This window comes from Hakea prostrata, chromosome 9, assembly GCF_041222555.1.
Source record: "Hakea prostrata isolate BN-2017 chromosome 9, UWA_Hpros_2, whole genome shotgun sequence".
Taxonomy (NCBI): Eukaryota; Viridiplantae; Streptophyta; class Magnoliopsida; order Proteales; family Proteaceae; genus Hakea; species Hakea prostrata.
This window is the reverse complement of record NC_142608.1, coordinates 11,705,029-11,728,710: the sequence shown is the minus strand read 5'-3', so window position 1 is coordinate 11,728,710 and position 23,682 is coordinate 11,705,029. Positions and strand designations below refer to the sequence as shown.

The following is a 23,682-nucleotide window of genomic DNA, read 5'->3' as shown; positions in this document are numbered from 1 at the left end:
AGAATTGCAGATGGAGATTCATTACCTTAACCAGAATCACCAAGAATAGAAGGGAAAATGTTTCAGATCATTAACAACACTTCGCCCACCTTCCAGCACGTTTCCACTGCCGCCTAATCGCCCAAAATAGCAATCACGAACATAATAATGCGTTAATAGGGCGAATGATGCTATTTATAACAAACATGGGGCAAAATAGGGCATTTTCCCGCAAGCAAAAACTAGCGGTCGCTTGGTTCAATCAACCGCCACTAGCAATCAGCCCCCTAGTATATTGCTATACAAGGGTACTTTGCTCAGGGGGTTGAAACCCAAACACAACCTAGCCCTAATCAACACATGGGGGAGGTCTTACCTTCATTCCGGACATCTCCAAACACCACTTGCCTTCTATCAGAGATCCAATTTCTCCGTAAGGCAGGTTCTTCAACAAGTGAATCTAGATCCATGGGTTTAGGGTATGGATCATAGACTTCTATCTGGACACTCTACAAATTAATCCGACTAGACCTTCGGGTTCTCGGACCTACAATATGGATTTCGGGTTAGAAATACGGGGGTTGTTACAGCTGTGGTAGGGGGTTGGAAGTTGCAGCAAAGTTCAGCAGGGTAGTTCTGAGAAGATTGAGCTGCCAGATTCCGGTGGGTTGCCTGAGGTTGTGAAGGTGGTCGTGGATCATGGTTTGGAGGAAAATTAATGTTAAGGACAGCAACCTCCCAGCATACGCTGATTAGGCATAAATGCTCTAATAGATGCATTATAGGGAAGTGGAGGGAAATAAGAACATGTTAAAGCATTTCTACATTTATGACTCACCTAATGATTTCTTTTCTCTTGAAAATATGCTTCACATTTGTTGTCCGTGTGCCCTAGAACTCCACAGTAGTAGCAGAGTGTAGGAAGTCTTTCATAACTCACATTGACAGGGATAACTTCTCCATTTTTCTTCCTGAGCCCAGTTTCTTTACTTAACTTTTTGTTGATATCAATCTCTATTCTACACCTTAAAAAAGATCTTTTCATTCCATCCCTGCTTCCCTGGTATCGCATAATATTCATAGGTTCCCCCACTTTAGTAGCTAGCTATTTGCCCAAATCTAGCTTGATTAACTCCTTCTGTATTTCATTGAACTCGACCTAGAACTCTTGCCTGCTGAAGTCCCATCTCTCTTCTTGATTCTAGTGTTTTAGGACTAATAGATTGCCTGAAACAAACCATGGGATCCCTGAAGAACATTTTCGACATCCAAGAGATGTTCAAAAGTGAAGATAAATAGTTGTGGGCTTAACTAATTTATTTTCACTTCATGCAAGAGATTTCAAGCCCTGACTAAGGCTTAAGTTACAATTTGCACTCTGAATAGTCTTCCCTCCAAGATCTTTCCTACCACGGTATATTCAAGGTCAGTTTCAGCATTGTCTTCAGATGGCGAGTCTTCCAGAGAGATACATCCATCCTCTTCATCTTCTCCAGGCTTCCAATAAGGGTATGGGTCTTGTTCAGATGGAGGTAGCAACAGAGGTGTAGATTTCTTCATAAAGTTCAGCAAAGATGCAATAACAGGGGAAGAAAAGATACGGGAAATGCACTCTAAAAAACAAGGAGAGGTCACGCACGGAGAGAAGATTCACTCACTCAAGAAGATTTTGCCAAAACTCTAGGGTGAGGGGTTATGGGGTTATATAAGGAAAGGAGATAAAAATACCTTTATTCTAGCTTAATCATAATTATTATTTTTTTGGGGGGGGGGGGTACTATAGCTTAATTATAATTTAGTATTCTACAAATGCAAATGAAATAGGTTAAACCTAATTTCGGGCAACATTTCAATTTTTATTGATATGGAAAAAAAAATAATTTGTCTTTGCTGATGCTGCCCAGGATCGAACTGGAGACCTTCAGTGTGTAAGACTGACGTGATAACCACTACACCACAGCATCAAGCTGATTGTCATTGTAAGATGATATATATAATATAATTAAAACTACTTAATTCCTAGAATTTGCATTGGTTTAGGTTTCAAATCAATTATCCTATTATCCATATGATTGAGTTTGATCATATTAGTATTAATGTATCGAATTTCATCAGAACTCTGAAATGCTTTTCTCCTTTTTGGCCAAATCAGAATTTTGAATTTAAGCTGACTTGGTCGAGACTAGTACTAAGATGGATGATTCCCTAAGAAGTTCTCGTGTTGTATTTCTTTTTAAATGGATGTACTTCTTATTGAGTGGCAATAACCTCTTATATACTAATAATAAGATAAAGATGTTTTGGGTTTGAATTTCTATCTTCCAATTAAGGGTATAAATAAATAACCAAAATCCGTTTCTGAATTCACATCGGCATTCATTTAGGGATACTTGAATCTGTCCGATTGCTAATAGGATGCAGATATAGTATACCCCTTTCTTACCAGTTATTATCCATTTGATAATTATCCGATTAAGTTACTTAATTTGATTTTTGATTTTTGATTTTTTTTAGATTTACTTGAAATATGTGACTATTTTTTAGATTATCTACTAAAATAACTACCAAAATAGCTAAATTCCTAAATTTCAAATGTAATCCTCATAAATAAAATAGTAAAGATGTCAACAAGCAATCAAAAAACTTGTATTCAATGTATTGACCATATAATTAAGATACCCATAAGAAGAGCACGTATTGACCATATAAATAAGGGTAGGGCCTACCGGCCCACTGAATAAATATTAAAAATTAATGAAAAATTAAAATCAGTGGACCCCATATATATTTATGTGGACGAAATCTATTAAGGGAGCACATTGTTATCTTATGATGGAAAAATCATCAAGAAATATATGCAAATTGAATATGATTTATGGTACTTATTAACCATGACGTTAACTTCCTCACCAACCAAGCAGCCATCATAACCAAGCTAGAAATTGAATATGATTTATGTATTTTTTTTAAATCCAAATTTTCAATCACGAAATCTGGATATGTCAAAAATGACTTTGAAGCATTTACCGAAGATCGCTTGAGCTATAAGCCCCTAAAGCATTAAAACTTAGAAGAGATTCTGATACCAAAAACAAATGGTTTATGGGTTACTTAAATTGCCTATATTAAGTTATTGACCTTCTTAGATATAAGAAAACTTAGAACAGAAGTTGGATGCTATTAGTTTAAAGTTTCTCATCAATCCGGGCTTGCTCAGCATAGTTAAGAGCCATAATCTTTGGTGGGTGCTAGCAAGATTTCTTTGGTTAACGTGTTCTTCAAAGGGTGAGTTGTTCTACAAGACTGCAACACATCGCGAAAGCTCTGACAGTTTCAGTCTGTTTCTGCCATTTAGGTTTGGGTGATCCGGACTCTTTAAGATATATTGCTTGTACACCCGTATAACGATGGGAAGGATGGCGAGGAGTTGCTTACAGTCGCTGCTGAAACTCGTCAATTCGATTCTTGGGATGGTTGGAATTGCGATTATTATTTACACTTTGTGGATGATTAGGACTTGGCAGAGAAACATTGATGGCTCTCCTTTTATTGATACTAATTTTCCTATTCCATGGTGTGCTTCTTTTCCCTTAATCCCCTTCATTTCTGTCTTTCTTATCTTCCATTTTAATTCTTATTATGTCATTTCTTTCTACGGATTTGTTGGTGGACATTTTTTTCTGTACTTCTCGTTTCTTAGGGTTTCTTTTTTCTCAGCTACGATCAGTATCGACGTTGATTTTCTGTTAAATTACACTGATATTCTGAATTGCAGTTTGGTTGAGAGTTGGTTTTAGGTGGGTAATCTTTGTTACTGGGTTTAGATATCGTTTCTTTGATTACTTTTTCAGGAGCATCTCTGTTTATGTTCTCCTCCCCCCCCCCCCCCCCAAAACCCAAGAAAAGAGGAACATACGCTTACACAAAATAAGAAGGAAAAAATTAGAGGGAGAAAGCAGCACTGCTGTGTTATTACTGTTGTGGGGCATCAATGTTTTGACCCTAAATTACAGTCCAGGATAAAAAAAAAATTATGTTTTCTAGTTGCAGGTTGGGCAGAGTGGAGGAAGGAAAAAGAAAGAATCATCTTCCTTACCTCCCCTCACCCCAATCTGATAAAACCCAATAAGGTATTGCTTTCTTGGGCTTTTGGTGTTTGATCCCTAAATCCCAGTTCAGGAGTAGAATGTTTCTACATGCAGGTTGAATAGAGGGGAGGAAGGTGAGTGTAGTTGCTTTTGGGCAAGCTTTTTGATGACACAAAGGATATTGCTTTTTGTATATCCGAAGGTGGTTTTAAATTTGAGTCATAGAGGATTAGTTAACATTTTCTTCTTTGAAGCAGATAACTAACTTTCTTTCTTCAATACAGATTCTTTCTACTAGAATTGGTCTTAAATCATTTAAAGTAATTTATCTTGTAAATGCAGGTTTATCTATGTATCTCTTGGCCTTGGAGTCTCTATGTGTGTGATTGCATGCTCTGGTCATGTTGGTGCAGAGACTGCAAATGGTCATTGCCTTTCTTGTGTATCCTTTTTATGAAGTAGCTGCACACTATAGGTTGCTGCATCTTTTTAATGTATTTAGATATTTCTTTTAGTTCTTGATGTTTACAAGTCCCCTTGGATTGTGAGAATGTTGTTTATAAATCTCTTCAAAGCATGTGGTCAATATTTTCAGCACTCATCATCATTCAGTCTTTCACACAGGTACCCTTGGATTATGAGATTGTTAAGGTCTATGAGTCCTGCATATCTTCTATTTTGTTTTATGAGTTCTTTGGTAGCATTTAGTCTGTTTTGTCGAGAGTTTTCATCATGTAGACTTTTGCACAATTCTAGCTCATTCATGGAAGAGTTTGGCTGTAGAACTGTACTAACTGCACATTTTTCAGTCTGAAGATATGGTCATTGATAGATTGGTTTAACTTCATCTAATTTGATTTTCTAATTGGATTAATATATTAGAGTCCAGATATCTGTTGTTTGCTGCTGATTGATTCATTGAGAAACATTTTATGATTTCTATATTTATGTTCTGTAAGTTTGGATGGTTTCATCAAACTGTTGTGTCCATTGTTGGTTGAGTTGATTATTTTGGCTGGGAATTTCTTGGTGTTCTTTAATGCTGGATCCGTGCACCAAAGTCCTTGAATTTGGAAATCCCAAGTTCTTAAACTATACATGTTTCTTTTGAGAGACATTTTATATATTGGGCTTGATACGCAACTGATGTTATTCAGTTTTTTTTCTTAATCTCGTCTTTAGAGTTCTTCTTAGTTGGCTTTCTCCTTTTACTGTACATGACCTACAAAATTGCAATTGGATTTCTATTATGGAAACTACAACATGATCCAAAAGGAGGTGGTAATAACCTTGTCTTTTGTTGATGTCTTTGTCTTAATTTTCAGGGGTTTGGGTCACCTGTAAATTATTAGACTATGTTGCTCTTTTGGTAACAGTAGAAAAATTAGATGTTCTTTGGAGGTCATTGCTGTGCAAGGCATTATGGGAAGGCATCAACTAGCCAAGTATTGGTTGGAAGCATCTTAGTATGATCATTTTTTTCCTTCTTCTTTTTTCCCCCTCAGTTGGGAAATATTCAAATTGCGTAATTTGGTTTTGTTGTACCAATTCCATTTTATGAGACTGCTCCCATGCACTTTTTGCTTGAATGTTGTTGACCTTAAATGCACACAGTATATGTTGTTTGTCTTTTTGCTTTTATTGTTGGAGGCTGCAGTGGCTGCTGATGTTTTTCTTAATGAACATTGGGAAGAGGTATGTACACTGTTTTTCTTCTGAAGTTCTTGTAATTCTCTTACCCTCCATTTAGCATATTAGATTGGTATCTACATAATTGTTCTCATTGGCTCTGGTTCTGCATCAGGACTTCCCTGAGGATCCTAGTGGGGCATTTGATCAGTTCAAGGATTTCATTAAATCAAATTTTGATTTCTGCAAATGGATAGGGGTATTTGTTGTGTCTGCACAGGTATTGTCTTCCTCCCCCTTTTTGAGGGTGTTGCAAAGCTTCCAGCTTAAATAGTTTGCTTTCACAGATAGAATATAGATGTTGAAATCAATTTTGAGACTTGACAACTAAGTGTGGCCATGTTAGGAAATCACGAATCAGATCTTGCCATCCAGTCCAAAACTGTATTGGTTAAATCAAGCCATGTAATCTAGAGGATGAACATGATATCATGGTGGTTACAGATATTACTGCTGATCAGATCACTTAGGAATGACCTAATTGATGTTATGTCTAGTGTGCCTGCACAAGTATTATTTACCAATTATTCTGCAAGTCACACTAAACAATGTTGACCTATCCATCCCTGGTTATTTGTACTGCGGTTACTCAAAATATTAGACTTTGATAGCATTGTCGATTGGCCAAATAATACTTTTTATTTATGCATTAATAGACAGCAAACTCATTTCTTTCAATTTCTTCACCTTCTTTGTTCTCATGTCTATTTTTTCCACAATTTATGGATGCCGTACGCCCTCTGTGATCAATTGTTGTCTAACTGTAGGGATTGTCAGTCTTATTGTCCATGGTTCTCAAGGCACTTGGGCCAGATCCTGGAAGATATTATGACAGTGATGATGATTATGCTCCAGTCAGGCTTCCACTCTTGAGGAACCCTGATCGGGTTCAGCCACCCCCATATGTTGTTGTTGACCCACAGTTTGCCCCCAGAAACGATGCTTGGAATGGGAAGGTGTATGATAAGGTAAGTTCAATCTACTTTATGGCAACCATTGCTTGCATGATGCTTCTATTGCTTGAAAACTGATTTTTTTTGGTATTTTATTCTACCTTATTTTTGTCTTTCTCTACTATCAGACAACCAGGTAAAAATGATGTTGAGGTGTATCAACTGGCATCGAGATGGAAGTGCATTTTATGGGTTTATAATAAGCCAAGTCAGTAAAAAAGGCGCAACTGTGGAAAGCTACAACTTATCTAAAACATGTCTCATGGCTTCTTGTTTAAACCTATTCCTGTATATGAAAATGATGCTGCAAATCTGTGAATGGCTGAAACTTAAATCTTGATTTGGACTGTTAGCCATAGTCTCAGAACTTCTTGTATAAACTTAGTTCCTATCAATTTATATGACAATCATGCAACAGATCTAGGGATGGCATCAAATGAAAAGCCTTGATGTAGACTTCATTCCATAGTCTCCTCATTTGCTGATTCATGTAAAACTATAAAGCTCAAACTGTGTCCCTGAGCTTCATGTGTCAATTTACCCCTATTTATGTATGTGACGGTTATGTACCAGATCTGTGGATAGCTGAAAGTTAGAACTTGTAATGGTATCCATAGTTTCCACATTGCTGATTCTTGTAATTTGTAAAGCTCCTTTGAAGTCGTAATTACCTCTGAGATCTCACTATCGAAATTTCTGGTTGATGATTCAACTAACACTGGGAAGGATATTTCCATGGTTCCAAGATCTTGAAGATTTTATGCCGTGATACCCTAACTTGGTTTTTGTAATTAGTGGAAACTAACAGGGTTTTTGTATGAAGTAATGTGGTAATGTCTATACGAGGGAGACTAAAATCATGGAATTTGGATTTCTCTGGCCATTTTTGATTGGCACCCGACCTGTGGATCTCTCTGTTTCAATTTTTCTTCGTTTAAGTGGATGTGACATGCATGCATCAATCATCAAAACCTCCCACTTATTCCTTAGTTTGTCATAGATAATCAACCTGAACAGCTCACTCGACATAACCCAGTTGACACTGCTTCAGAACAGTGGGAATCAGGAATGGCTTCGGCTGATCTGGACTAGTTCTCAAATTCAGGTACTCAAGACTTGAGGGGAACGCAAGGCATTCAATGGAGGATCACATGATCATCGATAGCATGCTCATCTTCATGACAAAAAAGAGGGTTGTGAACTCTGGAAGGGGTGCATCTCATTTGTCTTAGATAAGCATAAGACACTAAAACAGTTTCTTTTGGGGTAAATTTTAAGAAATTGTGAGAATGAAATCCAAAAGATATGGGAAATCCCTGTTTTTTTTTGTGATCACAGATGAACCCATTTATCAGCACAGTGAAATAGTGAAAAAAATAAGATTTAGAAGAATCCACAGCTGTGGATTCTTGATCCATCAACGTATTCCCCTGTACTAGTAACCTTTAGATTAACATTCATGAAATGGAAATTGGATCTCCGCCAAGAATTGAAAGAAAGAACTAGCTTTCCCATATATAAAAATCTATGAAACAAAATTGGTTAGCCACTTATTGTTACCATTTGTTAGATTCAAAATTTTGCGAATATGTTGTGTGTTATCATCGCATTTAGATTACTTTACAGGCCAAGCCAAGTAGCCAACCTCCTTAAGTGCAAAGGAAATACTCATAATTTTGTTGAAGAAGTCATTACGTGGCTGAAAACTTTCCAAGAACAAAAACACTGTGAAGTACCATTTTAAGTTCATACCCTGGAACGGCTGTTCAGTAGGAATGGTGTTCCGGAGTCCTGCAGAGAACTTCTCTTCTTGAATCTTAAAACAAAAGCACGTACTTCGCGAAAAAAGAAGACAGTAAGAAGGGAGGAGGTGTTTCAGAGGAACAGGTGCAATGATACATGCCTAAACACATCAAATGATAAAAAGAATGTTCATTACGTAGATGATCAATTTAAGAACAAATCCCCTATCACTTCTACGGGTCAGCAAGTGAAAATGGATAACTTCCTGACCCTTCAAAATTTTTTACAAAGAATTGCAATTGACATAAAATTATCCCCAAACAAAGAAGAATCAATCAACTGAGTTAATCATCTTTTTTGCTCCCCTCGCTGCTCTTGGGTACCTTTCTCTTCATCCGACTAAATGGTCCAACAGTCCGATCCATGATGTACATGTAAATCACCTGGCTCCAAGATCTATATGACTTGAAACCTTCATAGTACTCTGGGGCAATCTCCTTTACTTTGTAGAGCTTGCTCCCAGGAATTCGTGGAAAGTCATGGTGTTCATTGTGGTAACCGACACTCCATGTAAGTAGGTTCAAGGGACCATAGTAAGAATACGTCTCCTGTTCTGGATGGAAGACATAGTGTTCTGATATGAAATGGCCTGCCATTGGATGCATTCCGCCACCAACAAATGTAGAAAGGATCAAGTAAGCAAAAGATCTATAACCCCAGAAATAGATCATCACAGCATCAAGTGCAATCTGGATGACCAAGTTGGAGAACTCCCACAACCCAGGGGGCTTTGGCTTGATAAAGAGAGGCCTGAATGCATAGAAGAAGAGCTGGAATAGTACCCATATGGACTTGGAGATAGCATTAGTGACCAGGTGGGCTTCGGTGTAGCTAGGGACGTCCACGTCAATGCCATCCACACCTTGGAAGCGGTGATGCTCCAGGTGATACTTTTGGAAGGTGACAGACATGGGGACACCAATGGGAAGATTAGCAAAGATCCCAAGCCAACGATTGTAGACTGGGGTTGAGAAAGCAAGGTTATGACTGAGCTCATGGATCGCTAGGAAAAGATTGTGGTTGAGGAAGGAACCAAAAAAATAGGCTACTGTCAAAATTTTCACCCAACTGGCGTTGTGGAGGAAAGTTGCAGTCCATAGCTGAAGTAGAACAACCACAGTAATCTGCACAAGGATGAATACACCATTAGCTTTAGCTCATTGAGCCTGGACGGACAGACAGAAACCGCAAATCCATCAAAGTCTACCAGCCAAGATAAAACAACAGCATCTGGAACAGTGTTGTATGACATGCTTGTTTCACAAGCAGAAGTAGCAACTCAGAACAATATATCTAGGCACATGTTTGAACATGTTCATCAATCAATTGCCATCATTATCAAATCTCAATAAGCACAATGAATAGCAAAACAATCACTGTCTATTGAACAATAACATAGACAACATATCTAGAAACTACTCAAGAACAGCAGAAGGAAATGTATTTATGGATACCAGCGAACACTTTCTTATATATAACTGCTATAGCAGAAAATAACAAACTCTAGTCAACGGAGTGACTTTTATTTGTTTGAATTCTCTTGATTTTAAGAAGACAGGTTTTCTCTTGTAAATGAGTATAATTGCAACTCTAAATGGACGAATGGAATTGTGTTCTCCTAGAATTCCCTGCATTGCAACACAACGATTGATCAATTTCACATAGAACCAACTCATGAATTTCGGGTTTACCAATCCATTAGAGGAATTGCCTGTAGAATGCTTTTCCTATAGCTGCTTGAATCCCATAGGAAGCTTCATGTTCTTCTATAAACCACTAATTAACTGAATTTTTAGTGTGTCTTAACTTTTACTTCTTTAATCTTTATGGAACACAAGATTTGGTGTGAAGAGACAGTGAATAAATATACTCTTTTCTTTTAGAGAGGTATCATACAGAAGATGATCTACTAATAAGATAAAAGAAAGAAAAAAGTACTTATGAAAAAATTAGACTACAAACACAAGAAAGAATCTGGAGGATCCAGCATTGATATGGACATAGAAGTCATCTCCAGCAATTTACAAAAAGTAGGGAACTCAAGAAGTTGTATCAAACAGCTTCCTTTCCTTGTTGAACAGAAGAAGAAAACCTGGATATGTAATTTTCTTTTTTCTTGGTAAACCTGGATATGTACTTAGTGTGTTAACAAACAATGAATTCAACATCAAACAAATAGGTCTCCACTCTTGGTTTTTCACATCACTTTACATCTTCAAATTCATGTTAGAAGCCCATGTTTTATAGTAGTATCCAACTTGCACCAGTTTCCCATCTTCAGAGTAGGTTGCTCTTTTATATCTCCATTTTTCAAATGCACAGTGATTGCATTTAAAATCAGTGAATGCACTATTCTATTTTTTCTGTATCATATACAACCCACACTTAGGCAACTGTCAGCAAGACCATTTACCATAAATAAGGAAAATGACATTGCAAAAATTCAGAACCTGTTGCAGGGCTAGCTGCACAAACAGGGGAAAGGACAGACCTCAACACAACCAAAAATTAGAACTTTTCAAAATGGCATTGCAAAAACTATATCTTCTCGGGATCCTACATTGATTGGTATAAGCCTATAAGGGCAATGAGAATACTAAGCAATGTGAGCTTCAAATCATTATGATAAAGGGCAGGGGCATTGATTTACGAAAGAAATAACCTTGTGAAGTTCTAGTAAAAACTTGACTAGACTGATAAGAGAGAGAAGCCATAGTGAACTCACATCAAACGAAAAATCTTCGATTATTCATTGAAACAAATATGGGACTACATGGTTAAATGTCATTCTGACTTAAAAAGAATAGGATCTAAGACCGCTCATACGATGTGAGAATGGATCAAATAAGCAGCAGGAATTAAAATTGAATTCCCAATATAAATCTATATATAAAAGTAACCCCTAGAGAAATCCGGATCTCATGTTAAGATTAATAAGGTAGAACTACGTATTAACGAAGTGAAACCCACATAATGCAGATGGGTGAAAATGAAAATAAAAGTAGTCTTTGAGAGAATATGATGTAGATCCAAGACCAGCATGAAGCACATTCGAGTACAAAATGAAGATTCATTTAAAAAAAACAAGCAAATAAGGATCCACATTATCTATCTACAACAGGGGAGAAAAATCTTGGAATGGAACAAATAGAGGAAAGAGAAAGTGGGCATGAAATGATGGAAGACCTTGAGAAAAGCCCAAGGATCAGGTCCAAAGAGTTGTTTGATTTGTGGGTATTGAGAGAGGATCTGTCGCCTCCGCGAAGCGTGAGGTTCGTCTGTGTATGACCAGAAGAAGTCATTCGCCATTAGCACTCCTTCTTCTCTCTCTTCCCCGCCCATCTCTCTATTCTGGTCTCGGCCGCTTCTGATGAACAAACAAACTCGACTAAAAAACTTTCTTAGTTTAGAAAATCGAAGGTTAGGCCAAAAATGAAAAACGAACGTGAGAGGTGGTGGAGTTCTAGTAATTCGAAGGTTTTTTTTTTTTTTTTAATCTTTTTAGGCTAGAAGAGTTTCTCAGAATTTTGTATTAAAAACAGTTATCGTCATTTTATTCCGTGGGCCCGCCTATGCATGGCTGCGATCCTCTCGTTTGAATCTTGATCGCTTCCAGTACAATCCAAGGGTTTGAAACGCAAGTAAAAATTGTTGTTTAAATTGAATACATATATATTTAACTCCGAAGGGTGGCTCAGTTGGCAAAGCCCATCGCTTTCACATAGGAGGTCACATATATATTTTGTTCAAAAAATGAAAATACATTGAAGAATTGCTATATTTTGTTTAGAAAATGAAAATATATTGAAGAGTTGCTCAATCGGTAATGACCACACATGGAGAGAACAGGTTTCTTGTGGTATGTAATAGTCTCATACTCCCTGGTAATGATAAAACTACCAATGACCGGCAGCATGTGGAGAGAACAGGTTTCTTGTGGTATGTAATAGTCTCATACTCCGTGATAATAATAAAGCTATCAATTCTAAAAGAAAATTGAATGTTTATTTACCTTAAGGGGTTAATTTGTTTGATATTAGTTTGATATTGGATTATGAATACTAATATGAAAATTTTCTTTCTCCCTATACTTAACCTCTATTTATTATACTCCCCTTAGACACACCAAAAAAAAAAAAAAAAATTATACTCCCCTCACTTCTATTTATTATACTCCCCTCAAGTTTCACTTATCATTCTTTCCAAAAACAGTAAACTTATCCTTTATTTTAAAATAATCAAATTATCCTTTATTTTTTTTTAATTTTAATCATTTTTTTATATATTTTTTTCCTTTTATCTATAGAAATCTATAATATTTTATTATATGTATTTTTGTTTTTTCTATCTTTTTTCCTTTTCCTCTCTTTTATAAAAGTTCTTTATTTTTTTTTATTTATATCTTTTTCCTTTGATGGATTATTGTGAAAGAAAGAAAAATTAAGAAAAGTATATTTAATAGATTATAACAATTACATCTAACCACATCTAATGGATTCCATTAACAATAAAAAAATAATAAAAAAGGGAAATATAAATAATAATAAATCCCATTAAAAAAGGTATAATATATATATATATATATATATATATATATATATATATTCATTTATAAACTCTCCCAAAAGGGAGACAAAGAAGAATGAAAAAGAACAAACAGATTAAAAATTAATATAATCCATAGAGAAAAACAAAGATAATTTAGCCATTTTATAATATCAAGAGAGAAGGAAAATAAAATTCATTTAAAAAAAATTGATGGTAAAACTTTTAAGAGAAAAGTAAGCTTAGAAATATTTTCCCATAAGATCTAAAAACTGAGTCAATTTTAAATGCGATCTAAATCCAAACCTACTCTGTTTCGGTTCAGTTATGTTCTAATTGGGTTCTAAATTACGATTTCTGAAATCTTAAATATAGTACTAACTCAACTTTAAATCATGTCGAGCATAAATACTTATAAAAAGATTCCATTTTTAACCACATTTACTGTTTCGGGAATTAAAAAAAATATATTAATCATGACATAAATATCCGGCAAGAGAAAATATTCGATCAAGGAGAGCCTGATGGCTTTAAGGCAGAGTGGCCCTTGCAACAGGGAAGGAGCTATTTTCCCTGCCAACATCATATCTTGATTTTCATTTGAAAAAGACATCATATCTTGATTCTAGTTTAGCCGGAATTATATGAAGAAACCCAGATGTCAAATAATCTTATTCCCCAGAAAGAATTGCATTTGTGGTACATCATATAACCTTAAGCTTCTTTCATTGTTCTAGACCTCAATGCCCTAATGCTACATGAAGATTAAAATCTTGAATGAAATTGAGCATTGACTACAGCTGAAGAATGACAGCAGTGAACCTCTGGAGTCCTCCCAAGTGTAGTTTGATTCAGGTAAATGAAAAGACAATCCCCCAATTACTCAAATTCATTGGGCTTTCTTTCTGGTAATTAGTCCAGGAGTTCTTGGTAAATATAGTGGTGAGATTTGAAATTGAAGAGCTTTTATGGGCAAGCTCCCAATCTGTACAAACATGTATATGTTCCCTAAATACAATTTAGAAGCTTCTCATGATGGATCTCATCTTCAATCCCCATGCCTAAAATAAACAGGGCATGTTTGAATGGAAGAAACAGGAAGCAATACTATTCTTCTACCTATGATAGCCAAAGTGGAAGTTGATTCCAGCTGCAACTATGCCGAAGGAAGCATGGAGCTGAAGCCACAGCTGACTGGAAAACTTAGGGAAACAGTTCAAACCCAGATAACCTATTATTTCACATGAGAATCGTAGGCATCGAAAACAGTATCCGGGATGACCAGAGGCAACTTATCTATGTACATGAAGAGTCTCCTCAGGTTATCCTTAGTAAGGGTGGCCATGTCGATTATGTCCCTGCTATCAGTGAAGACCCAGAGATCACCTGAGTTTACTCTCCTAAGACTGTCACGGCAGAAAGGACACGACTGAGATCTCGAATGCCTGCAAAATATGTTAACCATAGCTTTACTTTTGGATTATATAGACAAATGGATAAACAAAGTTAGCATTCATGTTCATGAGCCTCGATTCATCCATTACCCAGAGAAAAGAAGACAGAGATCCAAATGGTGAGGACATCAAGCAAATTACAAGTTACAAGGCCTTGCCAATAGATAATTTCAATATGATCAATCATGCTCTTTTGCATGTCAAACAAGAGCTTCTAAAGTTGGAGGCAATACATTAACAACAAAAAATAATCACACAGGCAAAAATGAAAAACCCACCAACACAGCTCTCACTCAAGAAAGCATAATGCAAGCAGGGCAGGAATAAAAACCTCCAGTCTATTCTTCTGCTTTGTTCTGAATTCCCCGCTCAAATAGATATAGCAGCTATACCTATGAGATGCTCTCACAACAAAAATATCTTTTCAAATTTCTGGATGGTGTAACCTAGAACACTTAACTCTGTACCATAGAAAAGAAATATCCCATGGCTGAGATGTATGCCATCAATTTATTCCTTTATGGGTTGGTGACGAGACACAATGGTTGGCTGATATGTCTAGTTTTGTTGTACAATACGGAAAAGAACCGAAGAATAATTAAATATTAGATTACGAGGAGTCAAAGAATAATGAAATATAAGATTTCCAATTACCACCATAATATCAGATCACAGCTTAAAATACAATTTTTGTTTTCCCTTTTATGTAAATAAAAAACTTTAAATTATAAATGCCACTTAATTAGAGAAGATTCTTGGCAGAAAACAGGATGAAACCAGCTGTCACATGGCCAAGAAAGTACAGTTAAAAACAAACTGACAATACTCCGAAGACTTAGATTTACATAAAACAGTGTACCCTAGTTGACCAACCACAGATAACAAAAGTAGCACTAATTCAAGAAGCAAGGAACTTATGAAAGGTATGGCCTAATATTCAAATTGAACTCCCTTCTTGCTGGTTAATTCAAACGTTGAAAGTGAATTAGACCTAAGACTTGGACAAAGTAACTCAAGAATGTTCTGAAACCCAACGGGGCATATTTGAAGAAACTAACAGCAGTAAATCAAGTGAACTGAACCTAATCAAACCCAGGAACAAGGTCAAATCATACACAAGCAATGTTTTGAATCCAACATAAACAACCACATCCGCACACCCCTCCAACCTTGCCCCCTGGTCTCCCTTGGTTTGGTTCAAAGGCCACACATCCTTCAATACTCCATTACCCTCTGGAGAACCCTCAGTCCCTGCATCCCCACCAAGTCTTTTGCTGTTCGCTGCCATAGCCCTGCCAACCCCAACTGTGTCCTTTGTTGGAACAGTTTGGAGGACCTTGACCATCTCTTCACCTACCCTTTCTCCCGCTCTCTATGGGGGAAGCCCCTAGCTTCCATTTGGCCCCGCTCCAAACGCTCTAAAACTAACAAAAGAGTGATGAATGAAGTATGTTTATTCAAAATGGATTACCAAGCATTGAATGCCGAGATCAATTGATTAGGGGGGGAAAAAGAGTTAATTTGCAAAGAAAGCAGAATATAAGAGGCAAGCTAGGTAATTAATGGCTTGCCACCAAGAACAAGGATCTGAATCTCACTATCCTCTAAGGATCTCCCATGCTCTGCTGAATCACATAGTACTCCACTGAATCAAAACTCATTCAAATTAATCGTCACATCAGCTACAAGCCTTGGCTCTTTACAAGCTATTTATAAAATCTAAAGCATATTCCTAATCCCCACTGTAAAGCAAACTAAAGAAGCAGCATAATACTAAAAGGAAAGTTTTTCACAAAAGGTCAGGGAGTTCAAAGCGTATTAATCAACCTAAAATAAATTACATATAACCAACTAAATAAGCCTAATCCCATATACCTAAATTTTACAGCATATTTTAGGTCCACTAAAGTGGCCCATTACAATGAAAACATAAGGGATCAAAGGCCCAACAAATATATAACCCTAAGGATTTAAGTACTGGTCTTGGGTGTAATTTCAGAAGGACACGAGATACACAAAAGGTACACTTGGAAATGCTAAAGAAATGTATGGTTGTGCTTGTGGTACACACAAAATACAGTTTTGAAGCATAAAACAGATTATTACAGCTTGGCGCATGGAGCCATGGATTTGAATCATTTCACCAAATCTGGTAATGCATAACCCCAAAAGTAAGTAAGTCGAAAAGATACTTGAGCACAAAAAAATATAAGAGATCTGCAACTTCCCCACCTTTTGGCCAGCTCTGTTTTGACCCCAGATTAGAATTCCAACTTCCCCACCTTTTTTTTTTTTTAAGTTTAGATGGTCTATTTCAACTCATACCGAAAGGAAAACAAGTTTCTCGGGTGTTCAGTTGCTCTCAGGAATGCTTCTCACTCCCGACTTTCCTTTTGCAGGTTCAAAATTCGATATCTTGCCTGTGGACTGTATCAAACCAAATTGGCCCTGCATCGAACTGAATCAATGGCTTTTTTTTGGTTGGTTTTTTCTTTTTTTCTTTTTTTCTTTTTTTGCGGGGGGAGGAGATAAGTATTGTGCGGATACCTACCAAGACTTGAAACACTGCATAACCCAACCCAAGTCTGGTTTTAGCACGGCCTGGATAGGGGTCAATTATATGCAGTCTTACCCCCCCCCTTTTCCGGGACTTGAACCTGTGATCAAGTGCCCAAGGCTTATTTCTAATAAAGTAATGACTTATGTGAGCTGCATCAACAATGTTTACTAAATATGTAGGAGCCAAACAAGAAAAGATATTCTCACAGTATAAAACTAATAAGAAAGCTGTAACTACAGATATTGTAATGCTTTAAAAAAACAGCAGTAAAATTACACCTTTTTTCTTTTTTTTCTTTTTCAGTTATCCCTTTCACCTTCCAAAGTGTATGGTCAGGATGCACAATCATGGATCTAAAGTGAGCATAATTTTGGTCATTTGCATATAGGATGAAACAGGCAAAATGTATACATCAGGTGTAAAAAAATTTCTTAATACTTTGGAGATCTGACCAAAATATTAGCCTTTTCTAATCGAAACATAAGGCTATATGCTGGAAATTTTCATTGTCATCATATCTTAGCCACGTCTCGCCTAGCAATTGGGATTGGTATCGCAACTTACCAATCATCAAGTTTGTACAGTTTGCAGCTTGGGCTGCTTTTGGCTAGGTTGATAGCACCCAAAAACTACTTCGTCCTAATTTTTCTTAATTAGTTGTTTCATTAATGGCTAGATTACCTTGTACATCCTGCATACTCCGGGCTTTCCCAGAAAACACAATTTAAGTACTGTTCCAAATTCCAATAATATACTTTATTTCTGAAAACAAAAACACACAAAAAGCAGTGGTTGAGTCTGGTTTTGTGTGTGTATATATATATATATATATATATATATATATATATATATATATATATATATATATATATATATATATATATATATATATATATATATATATATGCATTTTCCGCTGTACACATGCGGTTAGACCAGATAAGTAAGTGGATGAGGATTGAGGATCTTTTGTAATTGCACTTACACTTTAGATTGTTTGGCCCCTAACTGAAAACCTAGCCTGATTGGAAGAACTGTTATCATTTAAGTGAGCCACTAAGCATACACTTTGTTCTTGTGCCTGGAGAAAGGGTTCTCGAACAGGGGCTTCTGGAAGGTTTTGGAGGTTGTTTGCAACCATTTCAAAGGCTTGTTGGGACTACCAGAATTCATATTTTTGTTCATCACAAAAACATACTACACTTCTCATGCAAAATACAATTATAATTGCACAAAGAAGATTTGAATAGAAGACACATACACACGTCAAAGCAGGAACAGAATTTGTAATCTGACTATTTTGGTCAGTAGGAGAGTACAACAGCCAACAGGGTTCAGAAACTTGCAAAAAGTTATGAGTGTAGTTGCAAGATTTAAAAGCATACGCATAGACGAGATAGAGGGACATACCACTCACGGTAGCATTTCATGCACATAACATGGCCGCAGTTGGGTAGCATGATTTTACTGTTCATCTCCATGCAAATTCCACATTCTTCTTCTCTTTCAATGTCTATTTCTGAAATTTGTCTGCATTCTTCATCATCTCTCCTCCTGTACCTTTCCACACAGATTGCTTTCTGCTTTTTATCCTCCGTATCAGTAACACCACTTTGAAGTTGCGATAGAGAAGGAAATATTACACCTGAAAAGCAAATAGGAATAAGAAGTTATAAATTGAGACTCCACAGTGAATAAATATGTAGATTGGAAGAAGAAAATTTAGTCATGACTGTTGTGTACCATAGAACTCCCTGATACTTGCTCTTCTTTCATGGGTTGACATAGTTGTTGTGCCATCCACGTACACCTGTAGCTTTCAGTGAGTTCCTTGGATGGACTAAAAATGTGACTGGAAGTACATGTAAAAGTTCTTAGGACCTAATGCAAGTTAACGGATAGGTCTAGACCTTATAAATCAGGATTCTCAACAATCCAAGGGTACCGGCAAGGTGGCAATCTGTCCATTGCACTAGAAAAAGGAACAGTTGTGCTGCAGGGCTATATGACAAACGCATCTGAATGCAGGCACCATCATATTCCCTTGGAAAATCTGACGCCCTACACTATGCCTTACAAGATTAGACAAAATCACCATGAAAATACAACAATAAACTTAATTGATATATTTATATGTTCTGTAAGAAAAGCAGATGCAGTAAAGCAGATTTGATATATGGTTACTGGAGTCTGGTTATGATGAAGGTGACAGTTAACAGTCACCGTTGCCTCTTATTGCACTTTTCAAACTGACCATAAAACAATTATAGAGTGAAGGCAGGATAAATATCAATGGTCTAGGAGAAAATGAATTTCCCACCACTGGAATTCAGTCTTATATATGTATGCATAAAATCTAGCAGTCATGCTCCACTTGGAAGGTCTGACTAACCACAGTATGGTACTTATTTACAACTCTTCATCAGTCCTCCATTCAAAACCACCACAGCTTCGACAAGGACATATTCAAGACTCTACATGTCATATTGCCTATGCTAACCTCATCTTTCAACATTTGAAAGCCCTAAGGTTCCTCATATTGTGTGCTTGATTATGGAAACCATGCATATAAAAACCACAGAGAGTGGAATCAAAGGTGGGTTTCCGGGGAAGAGAACTACAGCATGCATTATTTTAGCTGCTTAATATTTCTCTGTGACAAAGTTGCAAGATAGAATTTCATATTGTGTTTTCTAACAAGAGAAAAATGTGAAACAGATATTGAAATTGCATAACAAGCCTCAAGAAGTAGGGAATGTTTAGGAAGTTGCTACCAAGTGGAATTTATTCAAGTTCCCAGTTTTCTAAGTTGGCAATTTTTACATTCCACAGATAACAAGTCAGCAAATGCAGCATTCTTATACAGAGGTTGGAAGAGCACTTCAACCTATACTTCTCCAGAAATTAACTAAAAAAAAATCAATTATCTTATTTACAACAATAAGAAACAATTCCACATAAAAGCAGGTCAGTACACCAGGGAGATCATCACATTGTCCAATCTCATCAACGCTATTCACAGCAAACAGCCAAAATATACAAACAACTCTCTAATGAGCCAGAGTACAGGAAAACAAATAAAGAAACAACAGAATTAGAAATATTTTCAAAAAAGAGAAGGCAGGGGAATTCCTAGTGAGAAAACCATGATTAAGCCAGAAGAAATTCAAATGCCCAGAGGAATTAAAGACATCAACAAGTAGAGCCAAATAAAACACAACTCTGGACCATTAAAAGAAGCAAGAGCAACCGCTCCACCATCACCACCACCCAACTCAACCCAACCACCCCCACCCCCTTCCCACCAACTACCAGGAAAAAAAAAAAAAAAAAAGAAGAGAAAATACCCATTAGGAAAGCACCCAAAAAAATGATACACAGTCAATGCATCAAAGCAGCCACCAGTTGGAGAGTTGGGATGCTAGAAAATAATCCCCGTAAAAAAAGAAAATGGAAGGAAAAAAAACGCAAATTTGAAGCACCCCTTGTACATGAAGGCAGAAACTTAAATCAGAAAAAAGTTCTCATCTATCAAACCATGAAGCACTCTTTCAGGGTAGCTATTAATTCCAAGAACAAAATCAAAGCAAAAGAACGCGAAGGAAGGAAGAAGCTCATAAAAGAAAAAACCCAGAAAACGCCCTTAGACAAGCACTAAACAAAGGGAGGAAGAAAGAAAAAATAAAAACAGATATGAAACATACAGTGTATTGGCGTGTTGGATATCAGCTTCAAGAACTTTGAGAGAATCCTTGAAAGACTTTCGCATGGAACCCAGGTACATCTCCCTCCTCTGAAACCTTGTGACTGTGGGAATCAATCAATTACAAGTCATCAAACAAACCCTTTTCGCCCAGAAAAAGAAAAATCCCGATTCTCTCTTCTTTAACTTACTCGCCTTCCTCAGTTCTTCCTTCCTACTCTTTCTAGTTTCTACTGTTTTTGAGAGAGAAGACCAGAAACCGAGGGCCTCCCATCGATTCCACGTGGAAGAAAAGATGGGTTTGCATTAATATAAAAAATTAAAATTAGAAACAAACAACAATATATCAACAAAAAGTGGATGGACATCGACGATGGGCAGGAGATCTTTAATGCCCTTATCCACTCTCCTCCGCGCTGCCACTTTTCCACTTCTTTCGGTGGCTTTGCCTTCACGCAGCGATGATGGAAATTTCCATTTTCTCAACAGTTACCCTCACTTTTCACATAAATAACGGAAAAGTCCTCAATTTTAACCAAATTTTGCTGTCCGAGAATTTGTTTTCTTAAATTTGTTTTTCTTCCCATTGCTATGAAGTTTATGGTAAACCTAACCTTCCACCTTGTTTATAGCTATACGAAATTTTTTTTCAATAAAGGCAGGAGTGACTCAGTCTTAACTTTGACCTGGACTGTTCCATGAAATTTGAATTAAAACTCTTGCCTTGTCTGGTTTAAGTGTTCTTACCATCTCTGTATAATAATTGAACTTTAATTTGGCAAGTTACCCAAATCAAATCAAAATCTCAAGATGTATATATCAAGTCAGGATGAAAAGAGAAATGATTTTTTTTTTCTTTTACATATTTTACTTGGATAGGAAAAGGTGGGTTTTCTGATTGAAGACTGCACACCTACTTTTGTGGTTCAAGTGGCAGCATGATGAAACAAAGAGGCATTAAAAGCGGCTTTGCTGGCTTTTTTTTTTTTATTTTTATATTTCGTTTGGGTAAGATAAAATTGTATTTATAAATTGAGTAAATTGTATTCGCACTTCAAAATGGAGGCATTAAAACACTCAGACCTCACTTTATCTTTGAAAAACAAATAGATCGTATTCTGTTAGAATGTTTCGTTGTCCAACCGCAAAGTCCATTATACCCTTGTATGTTATGTGGCAAAAATACTTCATCACCCTTCTCTATTATATTTATTCTCCAATAATTTTCACCATTTCTCTCACCCTATTCTTTTCACTCCAATAATTGTAACCCTCTTCCCACTCGAATGAGAAGCTGAAATCAAATTTTGTGTGCTTTCGAGAAACCAACTTACAGTCAAGGACAATTAACAAGATTTGCGTCTTCAATTTAATAGTGCTTCGATTAACAGGATTTGATTATTATTTGACTCAATTTACAGCTAATCAATTCTTGTATTCTATTACCAATTTATTTGAAGATTGGAATATGCAAGACGATTGTGTTTTTGCTCATAGATCTCAGCAGGGCTTCTATCTCGCCAGTGAAGTGAATTCCAATAAAGAGGATTGCATTGCTCTTCTTTTTTTGTTTTTCTCTCTTTCTTTCTCCGTAATTAAGTAAGGGTATTTAAGTAATCTCACATACTTAAAATGGATAATTTTAGAATTAAAAAATATATATACATGACACTAGTTTATGGTAATCAGTAATGGATTGGACTAATGTGTCCAGTGAAAATCCAACATTATTATTTTTTTTTTTTAACAAAAAGTTGGGTGTGAGTGTTCTTAAGACTTCCATTTTTCATGCTGGTGCAATTTGTTCTTATAAATTTGATAGGAAAAAGAGATAGGGTAATTAGCACCAAAGAGTTGATTGACACCTCTTAATGAATAGATCAGGTTCAATTCATTCTCATATCATATTAGTGATAAATTATATAGACTTATATATGAAATCTCTTACCAAATTTTATACAAGAACTATTTATGGACTAAGCTTTCCCAGTGTGGGATGAGAATGCAAAGCAACACAGATAGCAAACAACTTCATTCAGTAGTTAAAGGGTGCTGATACATCAATTATCCAAAAAAAAAACCCCCCCCCCCGGGCAAAGGGGGGGGTGTGCTACATGATCGGACTCTACTTTCTCTACCTGCCCATTAGATTACCTATTCAAACACATAACTGGTATATATACAAGTAAAGATTAGTTGAAAGTTCATCAGTTAGTTGCAGCAATAAGGGCAGCAGGTAATATGGCCAAGGCTGTTGAGGAGGACTAACAGATATCTTCATCTCAACCTTTTAACCAGGGGCTTGAACACCTGCAACCATTAGCACCCTGAATCAGTAATCATTTTCATATGCACATTTTGAGCTTCACTTCATTGGAATCTTAGAAAGAGGAAGACCTTGCTACACTTGCAAGCATGTAATGCCTCAACCGATAAAGAGTTATAATCTTGCAAAGCTGGAAATTAAGGAGGAAAAGCTGGCATAGATTCTTCATAAAATAAGAGGAAGGGATATGAAAAACAATACATTGTTATACCCTTTGGTTTTGAAGGGTGTGTTATATAAATAAAAAGCAATCCTTTGCCTATATAACTTCAACCTGACTCTTTAAACTTAAAAGTATGGAGTTGGGTTACAATATAATTAACCCTGATAGAGTTAAGTAGGGTTTGAATTTAGAATTGAGCCAATTCGGCCCAATCCAACATTAATTTAGTTAATTAATTAAAATTATATATAAATTGAGTTAGAATAAATATTTAACCAAATATTCACTAACCACCCAAAAGATCACCTTAATTGGTAAATATGACACTTCATAACCAAGAGGTCAAGCATTCAAGTCTCCTTGGTGCCACTAACCCACGCATACTATTTTATTTCTAGAGTTAAAAATCATAGTCAAAC

At 36.3% G+C, this 23,682-nt stretch overlaps 3 protein-coding genes and 1 non-coding gene across 7 annotated transcripts; 1 reads left to right on the top strand and 3 right to left on the bottom strand.

Annotated features, from left to right (window-relative positions):
- Positions 1-1,870: 1,870 nt before the first annotated feature.
- On the bottom strand, positions 1,871-1,943 carry TRNAV-UAC (transfer RNA valine (anticodon UAC)). The gene has a single exon. It is a non-coding gene; the product is annotated as a tRNA-Val (tRNA).
- Positions 1,944-2,993: 1,050 nt separating this feature from the next.
- On the top strand, positions 2,994-7,600 carry LOC149004656 (Tetraspanin family protein). Of its 3 annotated transcripts, none has more exons than XM_089167671.1 (7): positions 2,994-3,220; positions 3,335-3,553; positions 4,410-4,509; positions 5,682-5,762; positions 5,872-5,976; positions 6,524-6,724; positions 6,838-7,600. In XM_089167671.1, exons 2-7 carry the CDS (start codon positions 3,387-3,389, stop codon positions 6,847-6,849), a joined length of 666 nt encoding a protein of 221 aa, XP_089023797.1. In that variant the 5' UTR covers positions 2,994-3,220; positions 3,335-3,386; the 3' UTR covers positions 6,850-7,600. The 3 variants fall into 3 exon arrangements, with proteins under 3 accessions (XP_089023797.1, XP_089023796.1, XP_089023795.1); XM_089167670.1 differs by having other exon boundaries at positions 2,994-3,264; XM_089167669.1 differs by having other exon boundaries at positions 2,994-3,553; positions 6,838-7,599.
- Positions 7,601-8,577: 977 nt separating this feature from the next.
- On the bottom strand, positions 8,578-11,959 carry DES-1-LIKE (fatty acid desaturase family protein). The gene is made up of 2 exons (XM_089167668.1): positions 11,699-11,959; positions 8,578-9,636 (listed from the first exon to the last, which is right to left on the bottom strand). Exons 1-2 carry the CDS (start codon positions 11,852-11,854, stop codon positions 8,797-8,799), a joined length of 996 nt encoding a protein of 331 aa, XP_089023794.1. The 5' UTR covers positions 11,855-11,959; the 3' UTR covers positions 8,578-8,796.
- A 1,291-nt stretch (positions 11,960-13,250) lies between these two features.
- Positions 13,251-21,088, bottom strand: LOC149004654 (E3 ubiquitin-protein ligase AIRP2-like). Of its 2 annotated transcripts, none has more exons than XM_089167667.1 (5): positions 20,776-20,867; positions 18,982-19,137; positions 18,815-18,881; positions 18,482-18,716; positions 13,251-14,502 (listed from the first exon to the last, which is right to left on the bottom strand). In XM_089167667.1, exons 2-5 carry the CDS (start codon positions 19,087-19,089, stop codon positions 14,292-14,294), a joined length of 621 nt encoding a protein of 206 aa, XP_089023793.1. In that variant the 5' UTR covers positions 19,090-19,137; positions 20,776-20,867; the 3' UTR covers positions 13,251-14,291. The 2 variants fall into 2 exon arrangements, with proteins under 2 accessions (XP_089023793.1, XP_089023792.1); XM_089167666.1 differs by having other exon boundaries at positions 13,254-14,502; positions 18,982-19,132; positions 20,776-21,088.
- Positions 21,089-23,682: the final 2,594 nt, after the last annotated feature.

Bases quoted from the DNA above. Each gene is read 5' to 3' on its own strand.
- LOC149004656 (XM_089167671.1), top strand. From the start codon at position 3,387: ATGGGAAGGATGGCGAGGAGTTGCTTACAGTCGCTGCTGAAACTCGTC. The intron at 3,554-4,409 runs GTGTGCTTCTTT...TTGTAAATGCAG, and splicing joins ACTAATTTTCCTATTCCATG to GTTTATCTATGTATCTCTTG. The intron at 5,977-6,523 runs GTATTGTCTTCC...GTCTAACTGTAG, and splicing joins TATTTGTTGTGTCTGCACAG to GGATTGTCAGTCTTATTGTC.
- DES-1-LIKE (XM_089167668.1), bottom strand. From the start codon at position 11,854: ATGGGCGGGGAAGAGAGAGAAGAAGGAGTGCTAATGGCGAATGACTTC. The intron at 9,637-11,698 runs GTCTTCCATCAT...ATCCTTGTGCAG, and splicing joins ATCCTTGGGCTTTTCTCAAG to ATTACTGTGGTTGTTCTACT.
- LOC149004654 (XM_089167666.1), bottom strand. From the start codon at position 20,855: ATGTACCTGGGTTCCATGCGAAAGTCTTTCAAGGATTCTCTCAAAGTT. The intron at 19,133-20,775 runs GTATGTTTCATA...GGCATAGTGTAG, and splicing joins ATCCAACACGCCAATACACT to GGCGTCAGATTTTCCAAGGG. The intron at 18,882-18,981 runs GTCTAGACCTAT...TGAAAGCTACAG, and splicing joins TGAGAATCCTGATTTATAAG to GTGTACGTGGATGGCACAAC.